This window comes from Salvelinus alpinus, chromosome 4 (genome assembly GCF_045679555.1).
Source record: "Salvelinus alpinus chromosome 4, SLU_Salpinus.1, whole genome shotgun sequence".
Taxonomy (NCBI): domain Eukaryota; kingdom Metazoa; phylum Chordata; class Actinopteri; order Salmoniformes; family Salmonidae; genus Salvelinus; species Salvelinus alpinus.
This window is the reverse complement of record NC_092089.1, coordinates 32,929,109-32,947,274: the sequence shown is the minus strand read 5'-3', so window position 1 is coordinate 32,947,274 and position 18,166 is coordinate 32,929,109. Positions and strand designations below refer to the sequence as shown.

Below are 18,166 nucleotides of genomic sequence, written 5' to 3'. Positions count from 1 at the left end.
AGGAGGAATGGGCCAAAATTCATCCAACTTATTGTGGGAAGCTTGTGGAAGGCTACCCAAAACTTTGACCCAAGTTAAACAATTTAAAAGGCAATGCTACCAACTACTAATTGAGTATGTAAACTTCTGACCCACTGGGAATGTGATGAAAGAAATCAAATCTGAAATAAATAATTCTCTCTACTATTATTCGGACATTTCACATTCTTAAAATAAAGTGGTAGAGAATTTCTACAAGGATTAAATCTCAGAAATGGTGAAAGACTGAGTTTTAATGTATTTGGGTAAGGTAAACTTCCGACTTCAACTGTATAGGCTGTGTATATATATATATGCAGTACAACAGGACCTTTTTTTGTTTTATTGTTCTTATCTAAAATGTGTTTCTCTTCCGTTTATCAGTGTTAGGTATTTTGTCACGTTTTAGGTTTTGTGTGGACCCAGGAAGAGTAACTGCTGCAACAGCTAACGGGGATCCTAATAAAATACCAAATGAACCACCACCAGACAGGTTCAAAACGGGTGCGTATTTTTATTAAGTGCTTGTAACATAAGTAACACTGTTAATAACATTAAGAATGGTGTGGTACGTGGTCAACACATGTCCTTAGGCACGCTACAGGGGTCAAAGTTGAAGGTGTGGCTAACAGAATGTCCTGAGGTTAGCCATTTTAGATCTTGCCGGGAAAGCTTCCGGCCTCTATCTGGTCGTCCCACTTGGCGACCTGCAGGAGGAAATGCGCTCATCAGGTTAAACTGCCTATCAGTGTAACATACAGTTATAACACAGTAGCTACTGTAGCCTTCATTCTGCCTTCACTGTACACCCATCCCATGCTTTCAGATCTATGAAAAGTGTCTAAGGGTAGGAGGTAGGAATCGACTTCAGACTGGAAGCATGGTCAGCTTTGGACTCACAACAAACAGAGGGTATAAACACTTGCAACATAGAGGTCCACACTGTATACCAACTACCACTTCAGGTAAGGACATTTGAGACACAGAAGAACAGGTACATTCATAACTGTACCACTCAGTGGACATGTCAGAACAGACTGTTGGCAGAGCTGAGACATGCCGGAACTACTAAAGGATTCTATGGAATGTGATGCTCATCAGACTGTTGGCACATTGTGAATAGTTGAGGCACTGCTAATGTGAGTGAAAGTAGGTTCTAACGTGAGCTGATTAAAGTGATTCATCATCCATCTCTAGGGGAGGTCCAATCATTGCTGACAATACTACACAACCATGGGAAGGCAGTTAGGGGGCATTGTGTGTATGCCCACTCCTTTAGGCTCTGTTTGAATAGTTTGCCACTCTATAGCTCTGCTTAACCTTATAAAGTAGTGCCCGCACCATACTATGAGCCACAGTAGCAGCATACGTACCCAGCTCATGGGACAGATACTCTTGTAGACCCTCTGGTACCAGTCACAGGGAGCCACATCCTGGCCTTTTTCTGACAAAGCTTTGTTGCACCTGTGGAAGTCTAGAAAGAGAGGGAGGAGAGAGTTAATATTGACAGAATGAAGTGGTAAGCATTAAGACAGTTATTACAACTTTTACTGAAACTGGTGTTACGTTTCTGAACCTAAAAATCTAAATGCAAACAGCCACCACAAATGGACCCTTGTCTGATGTGCTAAATGATGTCAACATTAATCTGACACTAATTAAAACTAACAGAGCAGAGAGAAAACCTATGGGGTCCCGTGTGGCTCAATCGGTTGAGCATGGGCGCGTGCAACGCCAAGGCTGTGGGTTTGAATCCCACGGGAGACCAGTATGAAGCAAAGAAAATACATGTATGCAATCACTACTGTTAGTCTGCTAAATGACTAAAATGTCAACGTAAATAAAAAGGTACAACGACAGATACATTAGGCTATCCTTACTAAACGAGTGTTGAAGACCGAAAAGATCTGGCATACCCAAGTAGTACCCTTGTCTAACGGACATATCAGTCTGTACAGACAGTTGGCTTATGATGGCGTACCTTGGTGAATAGCTGACGGACAGCCAACATTCTATCTGGTCTAATGTGAACCAATAGTGATTTAGATCACTCTGTCTGAGGAGGTGCTTCTCATGGGGCTCTTATCAACCAAAGAAGTTGGACATGCATCAATGCTTCGAGAGCAAATACCACCGTTTACAATGCACATCAACTGCAAATCATCAACAGCATGATTCTTAGTCCAGGCAAATGAGGTTAAATTGGGCTTCAGATAACAATCCTTGTTTTGTTAACCAACCAAGATCTTTATCTTTGTGAACAAATTTGCTGGGAAGGGAACCAAGAGTGTTCAGGGTGGTAGAAGAGCCTGATGGCTAGAAGTATCCTGTCCTTTCACCATTGTGTGTGTGTGTCAGTTGGGAGGTAGAAATGAGCAGTAGACTGCTGGCAGGCCCTGGAGAAAGAGGGGATGAGGGAGATAGAGTGTGTGTCGGGTCAGAAAAGAGAAGTAGTTGATCAGCTAGCTAACTTACCCAGATAGTTCTGAAAGCAGTTGCGGGTCTGGTTGGTGTTGGGGAAGCGTGCGTCAAAGGGAGCCGTCCTGTAGTTCTTTATCTTCTCCTCAATAACATCAGACATGCTGGCGGTCTCACTATGTCAACACTGAAACACATCGATAGGGAGCTGTCATATAATGTCACTAAACATGAGCTGTACAGTAGTCTCACGAGGCCATCCTTCCAAATCTGTTCTCGTTGACTGGCCTGGGCTTCTGAAGTTAACTGTACACTTGCACATACAGTAGGAAATTATCTTGTTATGATAATAGAATATGGAATGGACTAGTTCAGATAGGCCTATTAGCTAGCAAAATACTTATCCATGAGAGCCTGTACAGGTGTCTATTTGACTAGGTCATAGCTACCGCAATGACAACTCACAATTAGGACAGACAGACCGATAGAAAGCTGGTAACCTTAGCTAGCTAGAATTCAGTCATGGAAGGTGATTTATCAATCCTTATTTCCAGGTAACTAACGTTAGTTAACAAATAAGTAAAAGACTTGAATGGAGATTTCTGACTAGCTAGAAAGTTAGAAATTACAGCTCGCTAACCACATCGAATGAACTAATGTAGCATAGCTTGCTAACATAGTTGGCACAGCTTCAAATGTATTTGTTGGCTTGCTTGCTGGCTAGCTAGCTAGCTACACTAGCTTGAACCCAGCTAGCTAGCCGGCTGTATCAAAACAGTGGCACGGCACACGTTATTTCCAATTAATTAAAATACTTTTACACAAACAAAAAAATACGACCCTCTATATTAATTGAAAGAGACAAATTATTATGATTTTCCGGCCGTTTTCCACGACCTACCTTGGACTGTTTCTTGTGTCCTCTCGGGTATGATGATGTCCTCTCTCCCCGGAAGACCGTAACGCAGTGTATGCTGGGATGTTGGAGGTTATGAGTGGACGAGCAAGCGTAATCACCATGGCATGGAATGAGAAAAGTTGGCATGGGAATGAGAATCACCATGGCATGGGAATGAGAATCACCATGGCATGGGAATGAGAAAAGGAATGAGTCAGTTTCCCAGGTTTTTATGCATAATTCCTTCTCTATTGCCTATAAACAATGATTAGAAACACAAATAAATTATGGGAATCACTTTGAGATTTTTAAGCCATATGAAGTGTAATCACTGAATTTTGCATCATTTATTTACACGAAGAAGATCATGTCAAACATGTCAGTGATAGCCTAGTACAGTGTTTCCCAATGCCAGTCTCCCATTACCCCCAACAGCACATTTTCTGTTGTAGCCCCGTACAAAAACACCTGATCCTGTCCCAAATCAAAAGCCTGATCTCCTGCCTCAAATCAACAGGATGGCCAATCAATCAATCAAGTTTATTTTATATAGCCCTTCGTACATCAGCTAATATCTCGAAGTGCTGTACAGAAACCCAGCCTAAAACCCCAAACAGCAAGCAATGCAGGTGTAGAAGCACACCAATGCTGTGTCATTTATTTTTACCCCTCCCTCTCAACATCTAGAAACCTCTGCAAATCTCTGTCCTCCAGCAGCGTTGTCTTGCTCAGAAAAGTTGCTCACACATTTGTAAGCAATGTAGGCTGTGAGAAGAGCTTGTTTGTATTGTTTCTAAAATACAGGGCCCACAGTACCAGCCCAAAATGGACATTGTAATAAAGCTTTGCCCAGGCTAAAAAAGATCCCCCGCAACTGTGTCAGTATGTCTAACAATAGTAAAGATAAATAGCTTCTAACTCTTCTCTGTTCCCAAAGAAAAGAGATAGAGAACAAGGAAGAGAATATTGTGCAGGCCCACAACTGAACAGTGCCAAGTTTAAAGTGTCATTCTTTTAGTTGACAATTATTCCAACGAAAACCCACAGAGTGTTACCTACCTGGAAAGGGGGATAAGTTGTCAACCGCGTGGCAAAAGCAAACTAAACAAAGAAACTCCATGACGCAAAGGAGTGTTCACAGGCTGCTGTCACCCGGCCATCCCTGTCTGTGAGCACCTCTCCAAACCAAAGACCTCAGAGTGTCTGGACGAGCTCACTACCTACTCAGTGGAAGTACACTGTGTGGTTTGGCACACTGTCTCATTTCGAAGGAAGCGTCTAGTTTTTGTGTGTTTTGGTAGTACCTGTAATAGCCTATAATTTCAGTTGCATAGTTTCAAGCTTTATTGTACATTTATTAACACATTGTAAGAATGGATAGTGTGAACTATATATTTTATTATAGTGGAAGGGATGTATGTAGCCTTAGCCTATTGGTTCAGATATTATGATGAATCCAATGTAACTTTCTCTCTTTCTCCTTTTCTTGCTCCCCTCTCTCCCTGCCTGTCCTCTCTTTTCCTGTCACCATCTTCCTGTTGTAGACAAGGTCAGAGGTCACAGGTGTCCCTCTTTCTCTGACTTCCTGTCTCGCTGTTTCCTTCTTCCTCTTTTCAGCAAAAACCTGCTGCTCAAATGATGTCCTTTTCTAGAAAACATTATAGGCCTGTTTCTTGATGTACTACAATGAAATTTGTTGGACTATCAAAGAGCTGAACTCTGGACTACACTTAAAAAGCAACATTCCTGTGGACAACTAGACAAAAGGTATACGTTCTGACTGACTGCTATCATTTTTATCCTGGGAGCATAAACCTATTTTCTCTGAGTGGCTTTGTTAAAGTAATTAGTTGTCCAAATTAATCACAGATTCTCACTGCCCCCCCAGCCCCCGCCCCCTCCTCCACCCCCCCACCCAATCTTCTCCGTACCCAACCCCAGCGCTCCAAAGCATCCTAATGCCAAAGGCAATGGTCTAACGGAATCCGACCAGTGTCCACGAGTGTGCATGTGTGCTTGGGGGAGACAGGGGAATGCTGGATTAACCCCTCCCCCCAATCTCTATTCCTAGTCTTATCTCTTTATAGTGTGTATGTACAGTATATACAGTATGTCCAGGGAGGGTACAAGGGGCCAGCAAGTGTGTGCATCACAAAATAATCTCCCCATTTCCCCTCTCTCTCTCTCTCTCTCTCTCTCTCTCTCTCTCTCTCTCTCTCAGGATATAGGTGTTGTCCAGCACGAAGGAAGGAAATTCTGTCACTTAGAACAATGGGCCTGTTTCTCTATCTATAGACCCACAGAGGCAGAGAAAGAGAGAGAAGGAGCCCTTACCACCATTACTTAGAAGACAGACAGAAAACACAAAGAAAACGAGAGAAAGTGGAGAAAAATATGTTCTGATTTAAAAAGAGAATATATTGATGAAGAGAACGTGTTCGAGAGAAAGAGAGATACCTGTGGCGCAGATAGACGTTTTGAAAATGGAGTTTTTGTCTTGGGGAAAAAGGAAAATACGAAGTTGTTTTTAACAATTTAATTTTTTTCTGTTGAGAAGGACTAATAAAACACTTATACGAAGAGGGAACTGCAGTCGTTCTCGGTAAGTACTTTCAAGTACGCTTTTATTGTAGAGGGCATATTGTGTTGCATTGGTTCATTACTTTTCCATGAGATTCTTTAAGTTTTGAGCTGTCATCAATGATAAGCTGTTAGAGGTCACAATATTGATCATTTTCCACAGTAAAATGTTGCTGATAAGTTTTTGCTGTTTCTTTTGCAACATTGCATTATAGAAAGTTTAATTTAAAAAATAACAATGAAAAAAATATTATTTGGGTTCAAATTTGAACCGTTCTACATAAAAAAAAATTGGACACATCTAATTTTTAGAAGAGTAGAAGCTGTCCCTAAGCACAGTTTTCCCTCCCAAAACTCTACATTCCACCATTACGAGTAATTTCATTCTACTCCTAGTTGAAGGCTGATGCGACAGACATGTAGTGACCTTAAGAGTGGGGATTTCCCTTTCAACACGACAGCTGTATCTGAGGCCTGTACAACACACTTCCTGTTTGGATAAGGAGGAATGACACACATTCAACTTAGAGTACCTTTGTGACAAAGATGTAATTTACAGTGCTGTAGAATTTGAGATGATTTGAGCCAAGTGTAACCTATCTACCGTTTTCAAAAAATATATTTATTTTTTTACCAATGGGGGGCAACAATCATTTCCACAGCCAAATTCCTTTGGTGTGTAACAATGAACAATTCCACAAGGATCCGGAGGATCTCAAACTATTCATGATGATGACCTTAAACTATTCATGATGATGATGTCATTATTTGACAAGTTTAGGATTACATACCCCCAGTTGGGTTGTTTGGAGGAAAAGGTCAGTCTTCCTCCCCCTGATGATTTAACCTTTGATTTTTGTCCAAATATATCAAGGGCCTCTTTCAGGCCCTCATGAATAGAATGTTTAACAGTATAGTCCACACACATCTTAATTAATTAACTCAAAGATTATGAACATTTGATCTGTGTTCTTTGAGTTCTCACATTACACAATACCTTTCTCTCTCTCTCTCTTTGGTTCTCAGATGGATCAGATGGAGGGGACTGACAGTCCTCGCTTCAGGAAGCTCCATTTCCCTGTGGGTCTGTGGATCAACTCTCCCAGGAAACACTTTGCCAAGCTGGGGGGCCGCTGGCCCAGCGCCGTCTCTGTCAAGTCAGTCTCTCTGCTACCTATGTACAGTACCTCAATGTCACTTAGTCCAATGTTGATTCTCAACGATTTTGTTCTAGTCCAGCAGTAACACATCTGACTCAACTAATCAACTTATCACACATCAACCCAGGTCTCTTAACTCGGTTGGTCTTTCAGTCTGTTTGTCTGTCACACATCAACCCAGGTCTCTTAACTCGGTTGGTCTTTCTGTCTGTGTCTGTCTGCCGACTCGCTGTTTTTTCAGTTTGTTCTGTATTCAGTTTGTTTATCTTTCAGTCCTCCTCACTATATCTCCAGCCACAGTCAAGTTAAGTGTCTGACATGTTTTTGCATACAATAAATTAACCAAGAGAACAGCTCGTTATGGACTGATTTGATTGTATGGTCATGTGTCACATGTCATGCAGTGTTCCTTGAATCCTGTGACCGTTTTCTAGCAGTTAATATTGTCTATGTTCAGTTCTGTCAACCATAACTCACAGCTGACATCCCCTACTCCCCCTCTCTCTCTTTCTTTCCCCCTCCTCTCCTTCTCTCTCACTAGGTCCACCACAAGCTCTGATGCAGCGTCCCTCCACGAGGCCCCCTCTGCCCCTTCCTCTTCCCTCTCCATCTCCACCCCCTCCCTCGCTCCCCCATCCCCCTCCCCCTCTCCGGCCTTCCTCCGGCCCCGTCCAGCCGGGCCCCAGTCCCGCACCAAGCGTCTTTCCCACCTCTTCCTGAGGGGGCGCTCCAACAGTGATCGAGACAAGGCCATAGGAGAGAAGGAGAGGGAGGTGTGGGCCCACTCTGCTGCCCCTTCCTCCCACCACTACCTGCCCCCTGCTTCCTCCACAGCCCCAGGCCTCATCAAGATCTATGGGGATGCTCTGTCTAGTGGGGCTAACTACCGCTCTTTACTGGCCACCTCCCACTCTACAGCCAAACAGCTCATCGCCCAGGTCATCACCCGCTATACGGAGAGAGAGAGGGAGGAGACGGACGATGCAGGTAAGAGGCAGAAAGAGAGAGAGAGTACAGACCGAGTACAGTACAGGGATTCATGTAAGAGAGGCGTGAAAGTACAGATAAACATGGGATTAGATTATTGTATGATTACCACACAATAACTATTATAGCCAAAAGCTTTGGGACTTTCAGTATGTAGCCTATTCCTGCCATAGCAGAAGGACGGGAAATGACAGTAACTGTAGAGAAAGGGCCAGTGGCTTACTGGTATTCATATTCCTTGTTGACACATATCATTGCACCATGAAGTCAGGCACCTAGCCAGAATTGTTCCAGTAAATAAACCACAGCTGTGAACACCTCAATTGAGCAATAATGTCCAGTTTATGCAAGTCATATTCATAGGAAAAATAATTAGCCTGGTCGCCCTGCCTCCCTCTCCTAGCCCTACAGAAACACAGCCCGGAAGACTTCCTGTTGTGTGATGTCATTGGAAAGCCCATCCAGCAACCAGATGGAGCCGTCCAATGGGAGACAGAGTGTCGTAGGGGCGTGGCAGAATGGGAATGCCCACTGCTATTGGTGGACATGTGGCGGCCCAAGGATGGGTTTGAACGCCGCTTTGAGATCCAGAGACGGGACGACTACGAAAAAGAGGAGAGGGAGAAAGAGAAGGAGCGAGAGAGGGAAGGAGAGAACCACACAGGTAAAAGGACAATATAGTGTCTCTAGATGACCAGCTCTTACATCTGGGGTTTCCTACAGTCATCCAGTGAAAAGTGTAGTTTCTTTGTTTTTAATGATATGTCTGGATGTCGTGGTAACAGGTGTACGTTGGAGGCGGAGCCGCATACAGTCGGGGGGCGGGGCTGAGGAGGGCGAGCGAGGTCATCGAGGACGGAACTCGGACCTCAGGAGGAGCATCAGCGACATGAACCTCAGCCTGAGGCGTCGCCAAGGAAACCACGTTGGCAATGACCCCCGTCGCTCCGGAAACCACCCTAACAACAGTGCAGGACTCCAGGACAGGAAGAACATTGTGAGCATGATAGCTCCATTGGAGCACGGAGAGGTGAGGATGAGAGGATGTTTCAACATATATTGCAACATGATAGCAACAGGGCAACCCCACCTAATCTCAGCAGTGCAGCAGTCTGACCATAAAGACTCCTCCCTCTGTCTTAGATGATGAGGTCAAAGGTCAGAGACGAGGTGGAGCGGAGGAACAAAGCAGACAAGGCAGTAGAGGAGGAGAAAGACTACTCAGCCTGCGACCTGGAAGTGATGTCACAGAGCCTGATCCTCCCGCCCACGGACCGACCCTACTTCCTGTTGCTGCAGGGCTACGACCAGAGCAAGGTTAGACCTGCGCCTCCCAGATGATCACACACACACACACCCTGAACATGACATCATACCTGCATTCCCCTAATCGCCACATACCATCACTGTTTCCAACCCTTCCCCAGCCTCTCCCATTCAACCCTGAGCACAAAACAGACTTACAGCAACACAATACCTTTGGAGACACACAAAACCCCACTGTGTACATCACTCCATCTCTCACAGTGACCTCACACAGGTCTTCATTGTAGCAAACTGTGACACACTTCATTCCTTATCTCCTGACCTCCGCACAACTTAAGATCTCCAAGATGTCTCCTTATCATAACCATGTCCTTCGGATGATAACAGACTCCCTTCTCTCTTTCTTTCTTTATTTCCTTCTTCCGTTCTCCTCTGTGTGTGTTTTCTGTGTTTTCTACAGGACTTTGTTTTGTACATCATGGCAGGGCACACACACGTGTTTGGGCGGAAGCCAACGATGAGGGAGAGAGAGAAGGACAGAGAAAGGGAGAGGAAGGGGAAGAGGCCTCTGAAGGTGGAAACGTTCCTCTCTGCTCCAGACATGCTGGCCAGGCACCTGTTGGTCAGGAGAGACTCAGCCGTACCCGACGCTCCCTCTGGGCAAGGTAGGCCGGGTCCACAAACAACCCTAGTCCTAAATCCTGGCCCCACTCCTGTGATGTTTGCAGACCTGAACAAACAGAAAAGTGCCAGCAAAATAGGGAGTCTTTTCCATATATGCTTACATCTATCCAAAGAAGTAACAATTCCTTACTACACGTTGACACCTGATTTTACAGTATTTCCATGTCCACAATCAATCTCTAGAGATCCTACCACTAGACACAGTTTATGAGCAGAACTTCAATTATAGTGTTGCTAGTTAATCAACCTATTTTCTCTCTCCCCCCAGCTCTGATGCGTCCCTTCAGAGGAGGAGCTGTCACACACAACGGAGAAGCTCTCTACCGGGAGGCGGTGCTTAAACCTGGGGACGTGGTTGGCATAGGAGGTCACTTCCTCTTCCTGTATCGTGACCCACGCGTGACCCCGGCCCCTCCGCTTGCATTGGCGCTGCCCTGGCAAGCTGACGTTCCCTCCACCTGCTGCCTCTCGGGATTGGTGGACAGACAGGAAGCGTTGAGGCAGTACCTGGGGTCCACTGAGGCTCTGCTGCGGTTCCAGCCCCGCCACACTGACGCTCTACTACAGGTGAGAGAAGAAAGACCCCTGTGTCTGTTAGACACCACTGTGTCTGCTACCTGTCTGCAACAGATTAGAGTAGAGAACTGTGTTATATAAGTAGGGGGAGGTACCTGAAACTTAAAGTATCTATTGTTACCACATATATTACTTTCTTGGTTGATAACGGGTACATATGAGCTGAAACAGGACTATACATTTAAAGCAACTGTTTCTCCATCAGGAGATAATCTCTAAGAACTCCTCTCCAGACTCAGAGGGCGGGCCTTTAGCCCCAGCCTTTCTCCTGTCAATCATGATTGACCACGCCTCCAAACACCTGGATCCCGTCCTCACGCCTAAGTTGCTGCTGAAAGCAGCCAATCAGATCAAAGGGATCGTTTGGGTGAGTTCATTTGAAAGACTGTCTAGGATCATCTCAGTTGTAATAACGCTAACTAGCCATAGCTCAGTCAAGACTGACAGAGAAAGATACACAGCAGATAAAATAGGATTGTAAAGGGTTATAAAGCCAGCCCCAGACTGACATGTCTTTCTCTGAAACACTGTAGGCTGTGAACAGGGATTCATTTAGACACAGACAGACAGACAGACAGACAGACAGACAGACAGACAGACAGACAGACAAGACCAGACCAGACCAGACCAGACCAGACCAGACCAGACCAGACCAGACAGACAGACAGACAGACAGACAGACAGACAGACAGATGGATGCCTGTCACTGTAGATGAACAGAACAGGGGATGAGCTGATGTCACTTCCTTCTGGAAACTGTGTTGTAATTGTCCTGGTGGCCTGTCCAGACTTTGTAACCCAACTCACCCCCCCCTCCCCCCTCTGCCACTAAGCCGAGACATGTCTCTCCTCTCATATCCTCTCTTCCCTCTCCAACTCTTTTTACAGGACAACATTAAGGAATTCGGGGATAAGCATCCCACGCAAAAGTAAGATCATTTCTGCTCAACGTCATATTTCAGCTGTTTCCTGTGTTTGGAACTTCCCTTAGGGCTGTATTAGGGGGAATCAAGAGCACTAATTGTCCAGCTTGTGTGTCTGTAAATTATGTGATGAACATGCAGATACTATTTAGCATTATGCAAGGATTCATGATTAAAATATGTGACGTTTACACAAAGTATAAACTGTATATGATACTGATAAACTAATACGGTACACAAATATCTATTAATATTAATGTTCATTTAGCAGATGTTATCCCAAGTGAATAGCAGTTAACAGATGTAATCAGATGTAGTGGGACCCTGGGTCACACTTTATTTGGATAGTCTGGATTGTCCATCTGTAGATGCCCTACATATGGTCATATTATCAACAAACTATCTGTTGATAAGTAACTGCATGCTAAGTTTACGGTTAGGGTTAAGTTTAGAATAAGGGCTAGGATAAGGGTTAGGATCTGGGTTAAGGGTTATGGTTAGTAGACAGTTAGTTGAAATGTTACTGACAGTCTGTAAAGCATCTGCAGATGGACTATCCAAATGTAATTTTTTATTTTACCTTTATTTAACTAGGCAAGCCAGTTAAGAACAAATTCTTATTTTCAATGACAGCCTAGGAACAGTGGGTTAACTGCCTCGTTCAGGGGCAGAACAACAGATTTTTACCTTGTCAGCTCGGGGATTCGATCTTGCAACCTTTCGGTTACTAGTCCTACGCTCCAACCGCTACGCTACCTGCCGCCCCAAATAAAGTGTTACTGACCCCCGTCACTGCATGCTCATTAAAATAGACCAAGGACTTGCTGTAACTCCTTGAGATAGATGAATAGATAGTGACAACAACTTCTATAACACTGTGTGTGTTCTGGTCTGCCCAGTTCCACAGAGCAGGAGGTTGAACTGAGTGCGCCCAGTGCACAGAAGCTGTCCTCTGACCTTCGACCTCTGATGTTCTGGATGTCCAATGCCACAGAGCTCCTCAACTTCTTCCAGGTCAAAGCTGAGGCCATGGAGAGAGACTGGGAGTTTGAGGGTGAGACACCCGTGTCATAAGAGTCTTTTTCCTCTTGATCAATGCAGATCACCATCGATCATCTGCCAAAAAGCTTCGTTCTCCAAGAAAAGCATTTTGTCATATTAACCTTGTCTCTCTTTTTGACGTCACACGGCCGTTGTATCTTTGTGTCTCCCTGTCTTCCTCTTCCTGTGTGACATTCCTGCTATCATCATTTAGCACCACAGTAGTCAAAACAAGTTAGTTTCGTCATTGAGAAAGTGAAATATATTTTTGATTGTTCTACAATAACAGTAGTTATATGACAGTAGTTAGAAGTTAATGCATATATATCTACCCTCAGCTCCTGGTGACCCAGTGTTGTCAGCTGACCTGGACACCTGCTCCGAGGCCCTGGCGCAGCTTGATGACGTGATAATGCACACCTTCCAACAGTGCGTGTACCACCTCACAAAGGTGAGGGAGGTTGAGTTACCTCACACTCAAGACACAATCCAGTTACCGTACATAATTATATCCCGATCACTACATGAATTCATCTCTCTCTGTCTCTGTCAGACGCTGTACTCCCTCCTCCCAGCTCTCCTGGACAACAACCCTTTCTCCAGCCTGGAGAAAGAGAAGGAGAGAGATGAGGGTAGGGAGATGGATGGGGGTGAGGGTGGTGGAGGGGAGGGAGAAGGGGAGGACGTGTCCTCCCTCCCCCCTACGGTGGCTGGGCTGGTGGAGGTGTACCGTTGCTCCCTGATGCTGTCCCGGGAGGCCTGCCTCTCCCCCCCACTCACCTCCCAAACCTTCGGCTACCTCTTCTTCTTCACCAACACCTCCCTGCTCAACACACTGCTGGAGAGAGGTGAGAGGGCAGGGGTCATACTGGGGCCCCAGGTCAGGGGTTGGTCTGAGGAAGCTGCAGTCATAAGCTAAGTGGGTTCCACATTACACATGCAGAAATTGCTTTCCGCTACACAAGCCATTGTTTGTGCACGAACCATTTAGTGTAGAGGTCATAAGGGGATGAGCGCTACCAAGCACAGCGAGACAGAGAATCTGGGTGTGGCTCTGAAATAACTAGAACTTTCCAACCCTGGTTCAGATGTGCACTAACACACACACACACACACACACACACACACACACACACACACACACACACACACACACACACACACACACACACACACACACACACACACTACATCTCTTTCTGTCTCATCTTCCTCTTCTCTCACTCTGTCCCTCACTCCCTCCCTCTCTCAGATGGTCTGTTCTCCTGGTCTAGAGCGGTCCAGATCCGTACAAACCTGGACCTGGTTCTGGACTGGCTGCAGGGCGCGGGACTTGGAGATATCGCCTCTGAGTTCCTGAAGAAGCTGTCCGTCACAGTCAATTTCCTGTGCGTCCCTAAGACCCGCCTCATCCAGGTAAAAATAATGCTGGTTTAGCCAGTTAACAATCAGTCGATTTAGCAAGATAATGACCCAAAACATTCTGGATAAAGAATCATGTTATGGTCTCGTTGTTTTTGTTGTTGTGTTGTTCTTCCTCTAAACCTATTTGACTTATCACACATCCACCCCTAGCCCCTACCTCTAGACACTTCCTGATGCCTTCTCCTAAAGCTGATTGGATCAGATAGGTATAAACTGTATGATAACCGCTCTAGGAAGCTAGATAGACACGTTTTTCCATTAATTTGTTCACAGCCATTTAGTTATTTTCAGATATAAGGGGTAATCTAGAGGTGACAAGGGGCTAGGGGTAGATTTCAGATTTGGCATCCCATCTCAGTTGTAGACATTGCTGATATCGTCCACTTTTCCTCCTTCTCTGTTTTGTTGCTCATTGGTTGTTCACTTGTCTCTCCCCCCGCCAGTCATCCTGGGCCAGCCTACAGGAGGACCACGCCTTGCTAAGCCCCACCCAGCTGTACCATCTGCTGACCCATTACAAGCTGGGACCGGCCAGAGCCCCACCGGCCTCCTGGGCCCCTCCCCCTGGGACGGAGCTCAGTGGTGGTGAGACACGAGAGGGGAGGAGTTGGGAGTCCTGGAGGGTCATTATGTAGGAGCTAATGCTGCATTCATAACCAAGTGGGAAGGTAGTATTTACCATATACGACAGGGAAAATATCCGTGTGAACTGTCCTCCAACTAGTAATTACTAGTGGGAAACTCGTCTATCATCCCTAAGCTCTGACTTCTCCTACATTCTGACCTCTGACATCACCTACTAAGAAATAGACTTCTATAACAGCATTTTCAGTAGTTAAATGTAACAACAAAACATAAATTATAAATAGCAATCTATTAATATGGTTTTTGAACACTATAATTTGTTTACAAGCATGATAGCTCTACTTTTAGATTATGGTTGATGAAGCTTTTAAGACATTAGCCAATCGGCGTTTCTCAATGAGTTTAAAGCATGTGAATGCATCTAACTGGTATTTACGACTTCACAACTTCCAACTTGGTTATGAACACAACATTAGATACAACTGTAAACTGGAGATAAGTAGAATGTTAATGTAACTTATGCATTTATGTCAATTAGAAAATATTTGTGATCTCAAATCAGGATTCAGCCCTTAGACATTCCGAACATTGTTTGTACACATGTATAGAAGGGGTATGATTTCTTCCTAAGAATCTCAGACCACAAAATTTATATTCATGCTTTTCTGTCCAAGACATCTTCGAAAGTTTCCTGGACCACCCCCCTCTCATCCTGCCAAATGAGACGCCTCAGCTGGACCTCTCCCAGCCAATCCCCAGCCCCGAGCTACAAAAGGAAGTGACACGCTTGCGCAACTTCCTGTGGGGACTCGACCAGGATGAGCTGCCAGCCAATCAGAGGACCAGGCTGTGAGCGCTGGACAGTTGAGCTCCGGGTAGAAGCTACCCTTAGGCACAGTTCTAGGATCAGTTCACCATCCGCCTCAACCATGAAGGGAGAAAGACACAAAACTGACCCTTGATCAGCATCTAGGGGCAACCTCATCCATCTCAGCAACTTTGAAATTAACCCTATATTGAACCCTCTGTCGTAAGACAGATGCAATGGATAGGAATGGCAACTGGTGTGAGGAATGGCAACTGGTGTGAGGAATGGCAACTGGTGTGAGGAATGGCAACTGGTGTGGGGAATGGCAACTGGTGTGAGGAATGGCAACTGTCAAAAGAAAGTCATAACACAATGTAATAGTTATCTAACCGTAAGACAATACAACTGTTCTTTTACTGTTCTCTAAACACTCTTTATTTTGTAACACATTGCCTGAATGCAGTGGTTGCCTGAAAAAGAAAAGTTCTGCAAAATGAAGCATAAATGATGGTATGACAATGTTATTATGTAGAAGATATCCCTGTAGGTCAGCTTTATACTGGATGGATGGATGCTCACAGATATTCTCATATAAAGAATATAGTAAATGTGTATTGTCACAGAACATTAGATTGTATACCAAAGTAAACACTAACACTATGAAGAAAACTGTTTTACCATGTGTATTTTATTTCTAACTGTCCTCATATTATAAATAAAATGTTGGTACCCTATGATCTGTCCATAGTGTGTTTCCTTTGTTATGGCTGTTTTGTCCTTGTTTTTTTATTACTTTGATTGTACCACACAACTCAACAGCTAGACAGGGTCTGGAAAGGTGAATGTCCGACTAATTTTGTACCCGGGGTGCCAGAATGAAAGGACCACAAGGTGGCGACAGTCAACCCCTGGAATGATGACTCAACAGTTACTAGACTATGGAATTAGCGGGGGTCCCTGTCAATCAACCCGATTTCCGAAATATCATATTTCCTGTGTGATTAATAGGTTATTCCAACATAGACATAACATACGCACGATGGTGCTTCCATGGCTTAGGAAGCAGATGACGACCACACTCGATGATGATGCCTGGCTGTGCCAAGGTGAACTGTCTGAGGGGTCAGAGAGAATGACTCCAATGCAGTGGGTAAGATTTTTCATTTCCTCTCTGTGCGGTGATGACACACGCTGAACAGTCTAATCAGTTTGTTCCTTTATTTCATTAATGCGCCATATCCGATAGTTGGTCTCATAAAATGTCCAGTAGCTCGTTTAAGTGAAATTAGTGCGCGGTTTTCGTGGACGGGCAGCAGACGGGTGATGTCAGACAGTGTGGTGTGAGTAACATCTGTTTGTGTGACGGCCTGCGAGCGTCTCATAAACCATGTTACTGTAAGTAACCTAACTATTTGTTGTCACTCGGTAGACTCAGGCCGAATTTCTAAATAAACAAAGTAGCCTACTTCCCCATAATAGCCTAGTGAGAGTGGAAAAAGTAGTCTGTCAATTTATCTTTGTTCTTCAGTTTTGGAGCATCCTCAAATTCCCACGACTTCATGAAGTGGTATTTATCTAAAATCTCAAGAAGTTGGGCTTGTCTTTTCCTCTAATGCTTTGGCTGGTAGCCAAACTTCTTCCTTTCATCCGGTCAACAACTTTGGCTCAACGCTTTTATGGTAAAAAGCCCGAAAACAGTCCCGAAAGAGAAAGGACTTAACAGTTGAAGTCGGAAGTTTACATACGCTTAGGTTGGAGTCATTAAAACTCGTTTTTCAACCACTCCACAAATTTATTGTTAACAAACTGTAGTTTTGGCAAGTCGGTTAAGACATCTACTTTGTGCATGACACAAGTCATTTTTCCAACAATTGTTTACAGACAGATTATTTCACTTTTAATTAACTGTATCACAATTCCAGTGGTTCAAAAGTTTACATACACCAAGTTGACTGTGACTTTAAACAGCTTGGAAAATTCCAGAAAATTATGTCATGGCTTTAGAATCTTCTGATAGGTAATTGACATTATTTGAGTCAATTGGAGGTGTACCTGTGGATGTATTTCAAGGCCTACCTTCAAATTCAGTGCCTCTTTGCTTGACATCATGGGAAAATCAAAAGAAATCAGCCAAGACCTCAGAAAAAAAATTGTAGACCTCCACAAGTCTGGTTCATCCTTGGGAGCAATTTCCAAATGCCTGAAGGTACCACGTTCATCTGTACAAACAATAGTACGCAAGTATAAACACCATGGGACCACTCAGTTGTCATACCGCTCAGGAATGAGATGTATTCTGTCTCCTAGAGATACACGTACTTTGGTGCGAAAAGTGCAAATCAATCCCAGAGTAACAGCAAAGGACCTTGTGAAGATGCTGGAGGAAACAGGTACAAAGTATCTATATCCACAGTAAAACGAGTCCTATATCGACATAACCTGAAAGCAAGGAAGAAGCCACTGCTCCAAAACCGCCATAAAAAAGCCAGACTACAGTTTGCAACTGCACATGGGGACAAAGATCATACTTTTTGGAGAACTGTCCTCTGGTCTGATGAAACAAAAATAGAACTGTTTGGCCATAATGACCATCAGGAAAAAGGGGGAGGCTTGCAAGCCGAAGAACACCATCCCAACCGTGAAGCATGGGGGTGGCAGCATCATGTTGTGGGAGTGCTTTGCTGCAGGAGAGACTGGTGCACTTCACAAAATAGATGGCATCACGAGGAAGGAAAATTATGTGGATATATTGAAGTAACATCTCAAGACATCAGTCAGGAAGTTAAAGCTTGGTCGC

The 18,166-nt window shown here is 44.4% G+C and overlaps 2 protein-coding genes across 2 annotated transcripts; one reads left to right on the top strand and one right to left on the bottom strand.

The window, feature by feature from the left end:
- Positions 1 to 512: 512 nt before the first annotated feature.
- Positions 513 to 3,494, bottom strand: cox6b2 (cytochrome c oxidase subunit 6B2). The gene is made up of 4 exons (XM_071395083.1): positions 3,338 to 3,494; positions 2,494 to 2,623; positions 1,392 to 1,492; positions 513 to 725 (listed from the first exon to the last, which is right to left on the bottom strand). The coding sequence occupies exons 2-4, from the start codon at positions 2,597 to 2,599 to the stop codon at positions 672 to 674; spliced, it is 261 nt and encodes an 86-aa protein (XP_071251184.1). The 5' UTR covers positions 2,600 to 2,623; positions 3,338 to 3,494; the 3' UTR covers positions 513 to 671.
- A 2,088-nt stretch (positions 3,495 to 5,582) lies between these two features.
- Positions 5,583 to 16,103, top strand: rasip1 (Ras interacting protein 1). The gene is made up of 16 exons (XM_071395082.1): positions 5,583 to 5,936; positions 6,941 to 7,071; positions 7,616 to 8,061; positions 8,465 to 8,725; positions 8,847 to 9,091; positions 9,205 to 9,378; positions 9,788 to 9,992; positions 10,280 to 10,578; positions 10,793 to 10,954; positions 11,476 to 11,516; positions 12,410 to 12,564; positions 12,890 to 13,002; positions 13,105 to 13,399; positions 13,804 to 13,967; positions 14,420 to 14,561; positions 15,236 to 16,103. Exons 2-16 carry the CDS (start codon positions 6,941 to 6,943, stop codon positions 15,412 to 15,414), a joined length of 3,012 nt encoding a protein of 1,003 aa, XP_071251183.1. The 5' UTR covers positions 5,583 to 5,936; the 3' UTR covers positions 15,415 to 16,103.
- Positions 16,104 to 18,166: the final 2,063 nt, after the last annotated feature.

Bases quoted from the DNA above. Each gene is read 5' to 3' on its own strand.
- cox6b2 (XM_071395083.1), bottom strand. From the start codon at position 2,599: ATGTCTGATGTTATTGAGGAGAAGATAAAGAACTACAGGACGGCTCCC. The intron at 1,493-2,493 runs GTAAGTTAGCTA...CTCTCTTTCTAG, and splicing joins CTGCTTTCAGAACTATCTGG to ACTTCCACAGGTGCAACAAA. The intron at 726-1,391 runs GTACGTATGCTG...TTCCTCCTGCAG, and splicing joins GTATCTGTCCCATGAGCTGG to GTCGCCAAGTGGGACGACCA.
- rasip1 (XM_071395082.1), top strand. From the start codon at position 6,941: ATGGATCAGATGGAGGGGACTGACAGTCCTCGCTTCAGGAAGCTCCAT. The intron at 9,379-9,787 runs GTTAGACCTGCG...TGTTTTCTACAG, and splicing joins AGGGCTACGACCAGAGCAAG to GACTTTGTTTTGTACATCAT. The intron at 9,993-10,279 runs GTAGGCCGGGTC...CTCTCCCCCCAG, and splicing joins CGACGCTCCCTCTGGGCAAG to CTCTGATGCGTCCCTTCAGA.